General features: G+C 51.8%; 2 protein-coding genes across 4 annotated transcripts; both read left to right on the top strand.

Annotated features, from left to right (window-relative positions):
- Positions 1 to 6: 6 nt before the first annotated feature.
- On the top strand, positions 7 to 3,101 carry HOXD9 (homeobox D9). 2 transcript variants are annotated; one of them, XM_061185243.1, is made up of 3 exons: positions 7 to 175; positions 822 to 1,786; positions 2,134 to 3,101. In XM_061185243.1, the coding sequence occupies exons 2-3, from the start codon at positions 997 to 999 to the stop codon at positions 2,373 to 2,375; spliced, it is 1,032 nt and encodes a 343-aa protein (XP_061041226.1). In that variant the 5' UTR covers positions 7 to 175; positions 822 to 996; the 3' UTR covers positions 2,376 to 3,101. The 2 variants fall into 2 exon arrangements, with proteins under 2 accessions (XP_061041226.1, XP_061041218.1); XM_061185235.1 differs by lacking the exon at positions 7 to 175 and having other exon boundaries at positions 430 to 1,786.
- Positions 3,102 to 8,064: 4,963 nt separating this feature from the next.
- HOXD8 (homeobox D8) lies at positions 8,065 to 10,993 on the top strand. Of its 2 annotated transcripts, none has more exons than XM_061185319.1 (2): positions 8,065 to 9,142; positions 9,523 to 10,993. In XM_061185319.1, the coding sequence occupies exons 1-2, from the start codon at positions 8,566 to 8,568 to the stop codon at positions 9,813 to 9,815; spliced, it is 870 nt and encodes a 289-aa protein (XP_061041302.1). In that variant the 5' UTR covers positions 8,065 to 8,565; the 3' UTR covers positions 9,816 to 10,993. The 2 variants fall into 2 exon arrangements, with proteins under 2 accessions (XP_061041302.1, XP_061041295.1); XM_061185312.1 differs by having other exon boundaries at positions 8,066 to 9,142; positions 9,520 to 10,993.
- The last annotated feature ends 3,334 nt before the right edge of the window (positions 10,994 to 14,327 follow it).

Here is a 14,327-nt window from a genome sequence, read left to right on the forward strand (position 1 = left end):
CCGCCACTGTCCGCGCGGTGCCCACTGCCAGCTTGCGGACACTTCCGATGGCAGACAGAGCCCGGGCGGTGGCCACCGCCACGCCCAGCCCACGGGCCAGGCCGCCCCAGCTCACCCCTCGGGCCTCGGCGTGTGCTCAGCCTCACGTCGGGGGTGTGTGTGGCTGCGCGCGCGTGTGAGTGTGGTAGGGGGAGGGGCCCCTCCGAGCTGCTCCATCCGTCCGTTTTATTAGGGACACATTAATCTATAATCAAATACACCTCATAAAATTTTTATTGAAAGGCATAATATCATTACAGAGGTCTTCCACCTGTTTTAAACAACACGACAAGCTGTGAGACAGCGTGTGTGTGTGTGTGTGTGTGTGTGTGTGTGTGTGTGTATGCATAGGGAGGGGTGGGTTTGGGTCGGGAGAGAGGCACGGGGAGACGAACTCCCCTCGGGCGCCAGGGGGGCCGCCTCTGGAGGCCGTCCTGTCTCGGGCCGCACCGGCTCTGCGCTCCCCCACGGGCTACTCTGGGCTCTGCCAAGTGCTGGGTGCGCTCAGGACGCACTGCCGGTAGCTCCGAGCCCAGGCACTGGGGAGGCAGCACCAGCACTGGGGAGGCAGCACGAGCTCCGGACTGCAAGACCGAGTGCGGCCAGAAGTGGGGAACAAATAGTCCCCAGCGCCTCCTCCGGCCGCGATCGGGCGTGTGGTCCCAGCCGCCGCCGGGCTGGCCGAGTCAGGCCGGGCTGAGCCCGGCGCACGGGTCGGGACCCGCGGGCTCTAATTGCCGCGCTTATGTTGATGATTTTTTTTTTTTTTTTTTAAATCACAGCAGCCCCCAGTTTAGCGGACTGATTTACTCCCGGTATTGGTAAATATGATCACGTGGGCCGCGCGACCAATGGTGGAGGCTGCAGCCTGCGAACTAGTCGGCGGCTCGGGCGCCGGCGGGGAGCGGCGCGGCGGCGGGCAGTGTAACCTTGGGTGGGAGCGCACGGCGCCTCAAAATGTCCTCCAGTGGCACCCTGAGCAACTACTACGTGGACTCGCTCATAGGCCATGAGGGCGACGAAGTGTTCGCCGCGCGCTTCGGACCTCCAGGGCCTGGCGCGCAGGGCAGGCCCGCAGGTGTGGCCGACAGCCCGGCCGCCGCAGCCGCCGAGTTTGCCTCGTGTAGTTTCGCCCCCAAATCGGCCGTGTTCTCCGCCTCGTGGTCCGCGGTGCCCGCCCAGCCCCCAGCGGCGGCGGCGATGAGCGGCCTCTACCACCCATACGTGCCCCCGCCGCCCCTGGCCGCCGCCGCCTCCGAGCCCGGCCGCTACATGCGCTCCTGGATGGAGCCGCTGTCCGGCTTCCCGGGCGGTGCGGGCGGTGGCGGAGGCGACGGTGGCCCGGGGCCCGGTCCCAGCCCTGGCCCCAGCGGTCCACGCAACGGGCGCCACTACGGGATTAAGCCTGAAAATGCAGCGGCACCGGCCGCCGCCACCGCCGCCACCACCACCTCCACCTCCACCTCCTCCTCCACTTCCTCGTCTTCCTCCTCCAAACGGACTGAGTGCTCCGCGGCCCGGGAGTCCCAGGGGAGCGGCGGCCCCGAGTTCTCGTGCAACTCGTTCCTACGGGACAAGGCGGCAGCAGTGGCTGGGGGAACCGGGCCCGGGGCGGGGATCGGGTCTGGGTCCGGGGCAGGCGGCTCATCGGAGCCCTCGGCTTGCAGCGACCACCCGAGCCCGGGCTGCCCGCTGAAGGAGGAGGAGAAGCAGCATCCGCAGCCGCCGCAGCAGCAACTTGACCCAAGTAAGTGCAAAAGAAATTGCCCCCTGATTTATTGCTGAAACCTGTAAGGCTCGAATGTGCAAAACTGATAGTTTTACTAACCTATAAAAACGTCTAGACGCCTACCCTAGCCTAGGCGAGCAACACACATCCATAAAAAAGCTTCCCATAACCACCTACCCTGGGCGCGCGGTTTGTACGGTAAACAGAGAGCGGGCATTAGGGCTTTTTATGATAATTCCCCCCAAGTTGTGAAAAGCAGCCATCCTTGGTGAAATTAATTTAACGATCTCTCTCCCCCACCCTGTCGTCTCTCCCTGCCTCCCCTCCGCCCCTCACTCCCCTTCTCCAAACACCCCTCTTCATAGACAACCCCGCAGCAAACTGGATCCACGCTCGCTCCACCCGGAAAAAGCGCTGTCCCTACACCAAATACCAGACGCTTGAGCTAGAGAAGGAATTCCTCTTCAACATGTACCTCACCCGGGACCGGCGCTATGAGGTGGCAAGGATTCTGAACCTCACAGAGAGACAGGTCAAAATCTGGTTCCAGAATCGTAGGATGAAAATGAAAAAGATGAGCAAGGAGAAATGCCCCAAAGGAGACTGACCCGGCGCGGCGCCGGTGGGACCGCTCGGCTTTGCAGTGGCAGAGGGTTTTTGTGTGTGTGTGGGTGCTTAATTTCCAGAAGTTCTCCAGCGATTCGGACATTTCCCCCCGCCCCCGGCCTTTTTTTTTTTTAGGTAGAAGTGACTGTGTGTTGGTTTCTGTGAGGTATTTGGGGGACTGTATTTGCTCGCTTATGTGTTGGAGAAACCAAGTGGCTTTGGGGTGTTGCCCTATCCCGCTTCCCCGTTTCCTGTCCCTTTGGTTCCTTAGGAAATGCTATATTTTGTGAGTGCACGCCGGCTTGAGGAGCCCTCTCCTGTGTAAATGTCCCCTATGTTTCTGAAAAGTGCTGTAGTTTAGCCCCCAGCGCTGCTCAAGCAGGGGCCAAGCGCACCCCACTTCCGAGAGCGAAGGCAGAGCGACAACAATGAGGAGGCCGGCCTAGGCTGAGCCCGGCCGTGTTGCCCACCGGTTACGAAAGCCCACTTTCCTCAGGGAGCCCGCGGGCCCTCCACTGAGACCTGGAATGAGGCCGAGAGAGGAGCCCAGGGCCTCCGGTGGGTCGGGGGTTTCTTCTCAGTGCACTGGAGGAGCCGCTCTCTCCCCGGGAGGGCTTGGCTCCCGTGGGCGGCCGCGGGTGTAGGCCCTCCCGGTTCCTGCCTGAGGACCAGTTGTAAATGTTACCGCTTCCTACCAATAAATGCTGACCTGATCAAATGGAGCCCAGACGCTGGCCCTGAACATTGTGTGCTTGCTTTCTCCGGCTCTCTGCAAACTGTCACCCTCATGGGACTTCTCCCCCATCCCTGGGAAGGAGACGCTGCTAAAAATCCAGGGCCCTTCCACCTGAGAGGTCTCTCTGATGTGCCTCTGAGTCTCCCTTTGGGTGGGCAGACCCAGCCTTGAGCACAGCCCCTGGGGGCACTTGGCCGTCCTCCCCCCGCGCCCCCGCCGCCCAGCCTGCTTCCAGTGCCTCTGCGAACTCTGTGCCCTGGGCCCAGTGTCAGCCTTGCAGCAGTGCCAGCGGCCCCACGGGCTCCAGAAGCCAGGCACCCTCTCGCTGGGGCTTTGACATACGGTACCCCACACCTCCCTCTGCTCACGGAGTCGCAGCCATCGACACCCCGTCTCCAAACCAGGGAGAGACCAATTCTGCACTCTGGGGCAACTCCTCCAGGTTCGCGGGGCTGGCTGGCTGGCTCCGGGAGGGCTGAGCCGGTTAGACTGTGAGCTTCCGCTCCTCCCCACAGGAGCCCCAAAGTGACCTTAGCAGATCAAAATGGTCAAGGCTCTCCTCCGCAGCTATCCCCACCCCGCTGCCCCCTCCCCCCACCCAGTTTCTGTGTGTTTAGCCCCCAGCTCGGCCCTCTGAGGGCCGCGTTCAGAGGCTAAAATGAAGGTCATTGTAAGTGAAGGATCGGGCCCAGCCCAGCCTTTGCAGGTCGGAGAGGCAGGCTGCGGCGCCGGGCGGCCTGGGATGGGCGGAAGGCGGGGGCGATGGCAGAGTTTTGGGGGATCCGGCTGAAAGAGGGGACTTGAAGGAAAAGCAGAGGGGGGCTGGGAGGGAAACCCAAGGCCCAGATCCGGCAGAAGGTGCTGCGTACCCCCGCCCCTGCGGCCAACCCGATACCTTGGGCTCTTTGAAAACAGGAAGAGACAAGGTGTCATAAAGCCATTGAGCCGGCGAGACGTCTGGAGGTAATGAGTTTACGACAAGCCCGGCTCTTCTCTTTGAAACCATCTCATTTTGATGTTTGTGTTTGTGGGAGGAAAGGAAAAATGCAGACAAAACTGGGTCTTAAAATCTGGACAATAAAATGTAAACAGGACTCTGTTGGACTAAGAAGGCAGGGGCTTGGGACCCCCGGATGAGGTGTGAGCACCTAGGGAATAAAAATGGAGGGCGGTAGGAAGGAGACGATATATTTCTGATTTTTAAAATGGGCTGGTTATTAGAAGTAGCCGGTGGGTGGCTCTCAATAATATTTGACTATGGCCGCCTTCTAGCCTGTACTTTAAAAAAGAGAAAAATAGGCCTGTTATTTGGGGGTGGGAGAGTTAGTGATCTTGGGTCATTTACTTAGGCCGAGCGTCTCCCAGCCGCATGGTCGGCGGGAAAAGATGCAGTTACTTAAATGACCTTTCACAAAAATGTCTGGCTCTCCACTGCAAACCTCGTAGCAGAAACATTGTTGGAAATTATATCTATTTGCTTATAGAAAAATTAATCGTTACAGCTGAATTGGAGGAAAGAATTTTTGAAAATGAGAAAAAACATTAACCTCTCAGGAAACACCTAAACTGATTAGTCTTGGCTTTAAAAAAAAAAAATCAAGTGGAATGCTTAGTCAATTCACTTCACTATGTGACTTTTGATATAAATTTAATGTCTCATTTATTGTGCATAGAAGTTCCAGTGAACAGGGCCTTTTCAGACAGCCATTCAGAGATACAGCTTAAGCTTTTAATTTGACTTCTATCCCCCCTCCATTGTCCAGTGAAATGGGCCTGAAGCATTAAAATTACAAAGTTAAAGTAAAGGAAATTACAAAGTTAAAGTTAAAGTTCACGATTTAATGCTAAGTGTAACGGCTTTAAAAGAAAAAAATTAACAAATGTAACTTCTTAGTTTTTGAAGTCCCTGGCTCCATTGGGGAAAAAAACAGGCCTGTTGCAGTTGATATTTAGAAAGTTGTGATTTTTTAAAATCTAGCCCATCCTGTAATTGTGGGCGATTACAGAATGGGGACTTACTGTGTCTGGCAAAAGAAGGGCTGGAAGCTTTTGAAAAAGACACTACTGGAAGCTCTTGGGAGCCCAAATAGCTTTGGCATTCAGGAGCCCCTGTTTGCTGCACTTGACTCGTCGACAAAGGGATGAAGCATTATTAGTGTCAGTGATCCAAGCCCCAGTCAAAGAACAAGATTGGAAATGGTTTGAGTCGAATAAAGAGAAGGTAAGCTCCGTCGGCTAGAGGTGGCATTTAGCCACTAGAGAGCGCCGTTGCTCCACTTTGTGATAGTAAAGGGGGAGTTGCGGCGGAAGGTTTTGATTAAAGATACAATCTTATTTTAAATTCCAAATTACGATAAATTTAAGCAAAAAGAAGCAATGTGCACTGTTAAATTCTCCAGAAGGGTTTGTTAGTTATAAAATTTTGGCTTAGGATTTCAGAAAATTTGGACTACGGCACAGCTGAAACTATAAAACGTTATGGTAAGTCAATGCATTGTATCAAAACAGAAATGTGTAAAAGCATACATCTTTATTTACGAAGTTAATCGCACTCTGTTCCCATTAAGATTATAAACAGAATGCTTGAAGGAAAAAACAAAAAACAAAAAACTAAGTGTTTTGTCCCAAGAGGAAATGTTGTGTTATGTTTTCTTAATTAGGCCAGAATGCGTAGAAATGAATTCTGTAGTGTTTCTTTTTCGCTCCCCGCCCCCCCGCCCCAGGAATCACAAAGTTCTAGAAGGTGCCTTGTATTATTGAGATCTAGGCTCGTTCTTCTTTTTCCCCCATTCCATTCCAAAACCCCCTATCGAGGGTTTAAACATGCACACGCACACACGCCAAACAGTGAAATAAGAAGGCACAATTACATTCCAAGGCTTTATTGAAAATAATACTCTTTTAATTGGGTATTTGCAAGATTGGAGTACAAATCGTTAACTGTCAGAATCAGTTCGTTCGCCTTCGGATTTAAAGGAAATTTTACCTGGCGATAACTGGCAGAAAACAACAACAAAAAACCCTTACCCGTCACCATGCCGACAACAAAAGCCTCCTTGCACTCCCTGCTAATTTAAAAGTTAAACAAAGCATGCCTTTATCATTTGGAGATTCATTAGAAATCCGTTTACCTTAACCATTTTCGGCTATTCTCTGTAGAAACAATTGAGTCTTAAACTTTATCTTGTTATGCCTTTCCATCTCGACCTTATTTTCTCCATTTGCAAAATATGATATTCAGTCCACTCGGACTGACCTCAGGAGCTCACTCACAAGCTGGGCCAACCCACAAGGATGGGGGGGTAGTTGAAATCACTCGCCTGCTGCACCTTTGGGAGCCGTCTGGGGGTTTTAGACGTTCGCATTTGGCGTGAAAAGCCGGGGAGGTGTGTTTTAGCTTTAGCTGGAGCTTCCTCGGTGGGCTCGGGAGTGTTTCTGAGGTCGGTTCCCAAGGCCGGTGGGCCTGGCGCCCTCAACAACAATGGATCATCCCAAGGAAAAGGGTCACCCAAAGAACCCACGAAAAAGGCAGAATAGGCAAAGGAAAACGCACTCAAATGTAGAGACCTATTACATTTATTGGACATGAAAACGGGAGGGGGGAGTGGGAGATGTGGGGAAGAGAAGGCGAACCGTGGTGTAACGCCAAGCGGCTTCAAAGCGAGTTTCTAAAATCAGGAATATTTTGCCGATTCACACTCGATTTCCCCTCATGACATGGGACGTTCCTCTTCCTCATCGCTCATAAGCTAGAACGAGCCTTCTCTTTTTTTTTCTTTTGGAAAAATCGGTAACTTTTAAAGCTGAGCCCGGCACCCGCTCTCGGCGGTAACTTCACCGGCTTGTTGGATGAACTAGAATCGTTAGAAGACGCGCGCCGCCTGCAGCTGCTTGGAACCGGCGCGATCCGAACGCCGGCCCGGAGGCTTCTTGGGGGGACTCGTGGGCGTCGGTTCCCCGTGCTCCGCCCGGGGCCACCGCCTGCCCTGGTCCGCTCCGCGCAGGGGCTGAGACCCGGGAGTCGCGCGTCTTGCCCAAGGAAATACCACCCACCCCAGCGTGAGTCCTCCCTTCCCGCCTTGGAACATTTCTGTCCGCTTTTCTATTTACTCCCTCAGCAATGCTAATGTTCCCCCCCCCCCGCCCCGCCACGCCACATTCTTCAGCCCCCCCCTTCGCCTGGTACTGACGTCTATAGAGGGTGAAATGATGGAAACTATATTCATGGGCATGATTTCCATTAAATATCAATTAACCTGGGAGCCTCAGCCAGGCGTGCAGTGCTTCAAGGGTAAATGTACATCTCATTTCCACAAGGCCCGCTCGGCCGGAAAAGAAGGGCTTAGATTCGCTTTGATAATGCAAGGTATTGGGGTCACCCTTGTGGCCTTTAATCAAATTACTTGGATAGGACCTAACGCAAATGTTCGGTCCGGATCTTCTACACGGCTTGCCCTCGTTCCCTGGGCTGCGCCCGCGTGTCCAAAGGCGCAAAAGCCACAGCCAGCCTCTGAGGGGCTGCTCCAGGGGCCCGGGGAGGGAGTCATTTGCTTCACAGCCTCCTGGGAATGGCCTCCCTGCCTCCCTCCCCGCCAAGTGTAAGGCTCTGCTGCGCCCCCGCCCCGCCAGCCGTGGCCCGCATTCCCTCGGCCCGGGGGGCACGGCGAGCCCTTGGCAGTGCGGCTTTATGGGCCCCCTTTAAGGCCGGCGGAGGCATCTCCCAGCCACTGTGAGCCGTCCATCGTGTGCTGCAGTGTCGCCTCGCGCGGATCCCTCCGCGCGGTTATCTCGCGTTCATCTCGCTCCCTCTCTGCGCAGTGGCTTGGTGCGAAAATGCCTCGCCGGGGCGCACCGGGGTGGCAGCCTCGGCAGCGGCGGCGAGAGCGGTGGGAGGGGGCTGCGGGGGGGGGCGAGGTGAGAGGTGGCGGCGGGCAGAGGGTGTTTTTTTCCTTTTCCCTCCAGAGCGGGGGTTTGTAAACCGAAGCCAAAGAGTGTCCCCGTGGGCCGGGCGTACTTTTTTTCTCGTCCGGTGCGCTCAGGGCCGCCTGGTGCCTGAGAGGAAACAGTGGAGGCAGCGGGGCAGGTCACCCGGGGCGTCGGCGATTTTATTGAGGCCGAGCCGGCGCGCGCCGGGAGAGGCCGGGCGGGCGGTGGAACGCGGGGGCTGGGTGAGGCCCCGCGACCCGCCAGGGAGGCGGCGCGAGGTAGAGGCGGCGGGCGTGAGAGCGGAGAATGAGCGCCCAGTAGCCGAGTGCCCGCGGCTACCCGGCCTCAGAGGCGACGCGAGGGCGGGCGGGCGGCAGCAGCAACGTAGCCCGGCGGCCCCGGCGGCGCCAGCAGCCGCCCCAGAGGCCCCCGCGGCAGTGCGGTCGCGCTGAGGCGCGTTCCCTGCCTGCTCCGCGCCGCCCGCCCGCCCGGGGCCGCCCTTCCTCGGCCCCCGGCCGCCGTCGCCCCGATGAGCTCGTACTTCGTGAACCCGCTGTACTCCAAGTACAAGGCGGCGGGCGAGGCCATCAATCCCACTTACTACGACTGTCACTTCGCGCCCGAGGTCGGCGGCCGCCACGCCGCCGCCGCCGCCGCCGCCTTGCAGCTCTATGGCAACAGCGCCGCCGGCTTCCCGCACGCGCCCCCGCAGGCGCACGCGCACCCGCACCCGCACCCGTCGCCGCCGCCTGCCGGGCCGGCTTGCGGTGGTGGGGGCGGCCCCGGCCCCGGCCCCGGCCCCGGCCCCGGCCCCGGCCAGGAGTACTTCCACCCCGGAGGGGGCAGCCCGGCCGCAGCCTACCAGGCCGCCCCCCCTCCGCCGCCGCCGCCTCCCCCCTGCGGCGGGATTGCCTGTCACCGGGAGCCCGCGAAGTTTTACGGATACGATAACTTACAGAGACAGCCGATTTTTACGACCCAGCAGGAGGCCGAGCTGGTACAATATCCTGACTGTAAATCGTCCAGTGGTAATATTGGCGAGGACCCAGACCACTTAAATCAGAGCTCGTCTCCTTCTCAAATGTTTCCCTGGATGAGACCACAAGGTTGGGATGCTTTTTTTTTTTTTTTAAGCGGGGAGAGGGGGAGAAATCTGCTTTCATCTCACGTTCTAGCTTTAAAACTCCCTTTTCCTCTCCCTCTCCTTTTCCTTTTTGTGTAGCTTATAGTGACTCTTATAAAGTAAGATAAACTTTTTTTTTTAAAGTGGAAACCATGTAAAGATGATGGGGACAGAATAATTGCGAAGACGTTTTCTCTGCCTCTCTTGACTGCCCATCCTATATGTATATCAGACCTAAGGAGAGTTGTGTATATTTCACCCTTTAGACCCGTTCCAGAAACCTTCAGCAACCTGCAGATGCACCATTACATTTTTAAAACATTTATTTTCCTTTTTTTTTTTTCTGTTTGTTTTAATCAGCAGCTCCTGGTAGACGAAGAGGAAGACAAACCTACAGTCGATTCCAAACCCTAGAGCTGGAAAAGGAATTCCTTTTTAACCCTTATCTGACCAGGAAGAGAAGAATCGAGGTTTCCCACGCCTTAGCCCTCACCGAGAGACAGGTAAAAATCTGGTTCCAGAACAGGAGAATGAAATGGAAAAAGGAGAACAACAAGGACAAGTTCCCGGTTTCCCGACAGGAGGTGAAGGATGGGGAAACCAAAAAGGAAGCCCAAGAGCTGGAGGAAGACCGAGCCGAAGGCCCGCCAAATTAACTTCCACCTTAAAAATTTTACCGCAGATTATTGAAACTAATGATCAGCATATGCAGGTGAACACCACCTATTTTCTTTGTTGGAAAGGACTTTACCTGTATTTCAAGCTACCTTCATGTCACTGCTCTTGAGGTTTCTGCGCTTTGAGAGGGATTTGGGTGTTTAAAAAAAAGTTTCTAGTGTCGTATAGAAACAGCCCTTGAGCTGTCCTATGTAAGAGTAATTTGATACTGACCTTGTAGCTATATTTTTATAATGGTAGTTTTTAATGGCTGAGCTGGTGATTTTGCCTCAACAACGTAAACTTCCTAATGATTAGCACTAAATAATTGAATATAAAATGCTTTATTAATCAAACAAGTGCACTTGAACATTTTAAATCTTTTCTTTATGGTGAGTAAATTAAAAGAAGTCTATTAATTTTTTAAAAAAAATTATGCCCGCAGAATATTTACTTTATATTATTTGATTAAAATGTATTATTTATATTTTTTCTTTCTACTTTTATAATGAATGGTTCGGGTGCCTTTTGTTTACTCCTAAAAGGTTTCTTTGAGTATTTTGTAAATGTAATATCTCTGGGAAAAAGTCTGGGCCAAATATTCAAAAAGCACATGTTAGCTGAAGAGTGTAATGTGTAGTCCTGGCTCTGAAGCTTCCTTAAACTTGGGGAAAATGTTGGGCCAGTGACAGAAGTTTCAGGACAATGTCAAAGTTGACATTTAATAATTTTTCTATAGTTTATACAAATTATGGCAATTTAATCATCTAGAGTGAATGAATACTTGAAAAGCCAATTATAACATTTTCACTCATATACTTTTTACTTGGGCAAGTCGCCTTGTGGAACGCCTCTCGTTTCTGAACTTGCTTTCGTTTTGAACTGTGCTTGGTATTGCCTGAAATTGCTAGGTCTCTGTGCTGTGGCCGCCGCTGTGATTCCGTTTTTTTGAGGAGGTGCCATATTTATTTGTATTCCCTTCGCTCTGTTTGCACGCCCAATGTGAGCCAACTTGCTGTGCACGTCTCAGATGTCGGTTGGTACGTCCTCTACTGTTCTCCAGGTTGGCCTCACCTATTTGAAACAATCCTTGAGAGCAAACGCAGAAAAATCCGAGTGTAAACAACCGCTGCAGAACATAGCTAGCTCCTTAATAAAAGAAATGAATCTTTTTCTAGAGCTAGTGTCTTTGAGCGCCGTCAATAACCCTTTTCCTGATTCAGGAACAATCGCCTGGGCTCACGTGAAGGCAACATCCTGCTAAAGCGTCTATTTGATTTTTTAAAAGGGGGGGGTTATGTGTACCCTTGCTGTAAAAATAAATAAATCAGTACAAGGAGGGGGGCCTCTCTTTCATTCCAGAGAGGGCTGGCTAGGCTATCCCAGCTTCATCTTGCTCTAAATAACCTTGATAAGTTACTTGGAAAGCTTTGAACTTCGCAAAGGACTGGAGTCATAGGTCCAGTGGGGAACAACCCAGAGTCCAGGTTACACCACAGCTTATTCCACTGAGCTGGCGCTGATGCTGGGGTTTGGGATCTGTTATTAACAAGATACCCATTTTCTATTTGAGGCTGCTCCTACAGCTGCCATTTTATGAGGGAAGAGGAGGGGGAAGAGGGGTGAGAGGGAAGAAGAGAAATTCAAGTAAACTAACATTTCTCCCCCCAAAAAGGGAAAGCACCTTTATCAGGTAGGCATTGAAGAATTCTCTTCTTTTTCTAGATGCCTGTATATTTTTAAAGAGGTACATTTTAATTTCCAGAGTGGCTTTTATTGCACAGGTAAGAAACTGGAATCCTGTAGTTTTAGGCCTGTATCACCCCCTCAGGCGTTGGTGAGCTGTTTGCCTGCTGTTTCAAGGACCAGGGAGATGTTGGCACTGGTTCGGCAAGAGGCGAAGCACCACCTGGCTTTCTATCCAGGGAAGAGGCCATGGCTGTGGCATTCGCTGACCTGAGCCAGGAAAGACAATTTTAAATCAAGGGTGGTGCACGAGAGGAGACAGCTGCAAACGTGCGTGCTGCATTTGGAAACATTTTGCTCTGTGTGTTGCCTGAGACTCTGCTGTTGACTGGTTTAGAGCAAGTATACCAAGTGCCTGAGAGCATGGCTAGGGAACAGCCTGGCTGGGGAGAGGGTGGGAGTAAGCTGGCTAGAGACTGGTGTTGGCTGAGCTCCAGCTGCCCTCCATTTAAGGGACTCCTCTATTAGCAAAATTCGCTCTCTCCTACACAGCAGTGCTCCCCCAAAATCATTTTTAGAGCCATTGATTTGGGCAAGACTCTCTGTATGGTGTGGGACCTGGTGCATGGATATATGTGGAAATCAGTGAAGGAAGGGAGGTAAAAATGTTCTTATTTCCTCTCCATTTTGTGCTACTCTGAAAGTGTTGTACCTTCTGGCCCCATCGGCCCCCTAACCCATGGTAAACTCGTAGCTCATGTACAGAAAAAGGCTGTTGCAATAATTAGTACATTTGAGAGTATTTGTACATTTACAAATTTGGTATTTTTGGTATATATTTGGTGTATTTGTACATATACGTAGATTACTCATGTGTAGAAAGTGTTGGTAATAAATGTAGATACATATGCTTCCTTTTGTAGCTAGGAAAAGCGTAGATTTGTCCCAAATAAAGAGCTTGCGGAATTACAAATCACACACATTCACCACCTTCTTTCTTACAGTGGCTAGAAACCCCCATCACAGTGTTTCATGCAGACAACTCGCAATGACGAGTGCAGGAGATGCCCTTCTAATTGGCTCAAATCTGTAAACATCCGAGGGTTTGCGGCAATAAGCAAACCAACATTTTTGCTGCAGCAATTTGCATAAACCTTCAGAGAACCCTTTGCAAACAGCCAACACTCTGGCGCTCTGGACTGCTTAGAGAGTCTGCTTAGAGAGGTTTGTAAACCATTTACAGAAAAATCGGACCCTCCAATGTTAACACTGGATGAAAAAACCAAGAGTCCGAAGTGATTTAGGTTCTCTGTTTGCGTGGACCAGAAACACACAAAAGAGGGTGTGGGTCTCAATGGTTCCTAGAGAAAAATCAGTTCAGGGGCTCCCATTTTGTGAGATTCCACAAAGCCCAGCACATGGCTTACAGGCTGCACAGGGGGGAGAAGTGCAAATATGGCTGCTTTTTCAAAAATGCAGAGTCTTTTCCCAGCCCTCCTTTCCCCAGCTGAAAAGGAGGGTCATAAAGCTCTGCCTTTATCTGGATAGAGGAAAATTGACAATTGAAGTAATTTCTCAGAATATTTCAGAATTGAACAAGCTCTGTTCAGTTCCACACGTACAGACCAGTGTAAAGTGCTCTAGCTTGGGAGGGTCCAACAACGTGCTTGATTTTCCTGTATAATTAAAAATATTGTTTAATTATTCTTCAGTGCAGAAGGTGTTGCTATTTCACAACCAAACCTCTGTCCTCTGCTTCCCCAGTGTTTGCTGAATCTTCGAGCATCTGGTGGTGAACAGGGGAAGAGAGAGAACATTTTAATGGACCCTGGCTGCTGCTATGGTCACCTCCAGCAAAGTTGGAGCCCACTGACTTTTTCTAGAAAGAATATGACTTTTGCTGACACGTGGCAACAGAAGTACTTTAATCAAAAACATCCAAGGTCATCGGAGCTTTTTCAAGGGATACAAATGGCCTGCTCCAGAGGGTGCTGCGTGCTTCCTGCTTAAGTCCATGTCCACTTAGGTACTTACTGGGTGTGAGGATGTTAATAGAGAACTTTCAAATAGACATCCAATGCAAATATTTATAAACGTATTACTAGAAATCCAAAGACAGTGTCCTTGAAAGGATAGGGGGTGAGAGGTTACCTCTTAACAGGCAGGTTCTAAAGCCTGATGGCCATGCCCATGCATTAATGATGAGGGGAGCCAGCCAAGGACATTTACTTTCAGCTGGGGTTCATTGGGGCAGCTTCCATGAGAAGTGCAAAGGGAATGTGACTCCTGCCTTTGAAGAAGAAGGACTATATTTTTTTCAAGCCTGAAACTGGGGAGTTGCTTTTTTCCTAAACAAATGGAGCCCCTCTCCTCTTCAATGTTGCATTGACCAGGCTTTTCAGTGGACAAACATTTGGGGGGCAAGGGAAGAGGGGCTACAATTAATTCCATAGGAATGAGAATTGCACTTAGGGGAGACTTAAACAAGGGGTTTCAGAGGGAATCCAAAAAGATTGCCTCTCCTCTAACCCAGGACTGTTCAGGAGGATATTTCTGCCGAGGAAAAGGATAGGCATTGGGAGTTCAAACTGTTATTGTGGAGAAGTTGACAAGTACATAAAACCATTTCCAGCCTTTGAGCTGGTTGGCAATTCTCCTACCGCAGAAGCTGGAAGAAATGGGAGGGACCCCAACTTATGTAGGAGAGGGTTGGTGGGGGGAGAGCACATTTTCTTGGCCTGCAGAGCCCACGTTTTCTGCGCAAGGTCAGACGGGCTGGCTTGCCTGGAGATGAGAGGGGCAAAAACCGAAAGTGCTTGTCTGCT

The sequence above is a fragment of the Eubalaena glacialis genome, chromosome 1, assembly GCF_028564815.1.
Source record: "Eubalaena glacialis isolate mEubGla1 chromosome 1, mEubGla1.1.hap2.+ XY, whole genome shotgun sequence".
Lineage (NCBI taxonomy): Eukaryota > Metazoa > Chordata > Mammalia > Artiodactyla > Balaenidae > Eubalaena > Eubalaena glacialis.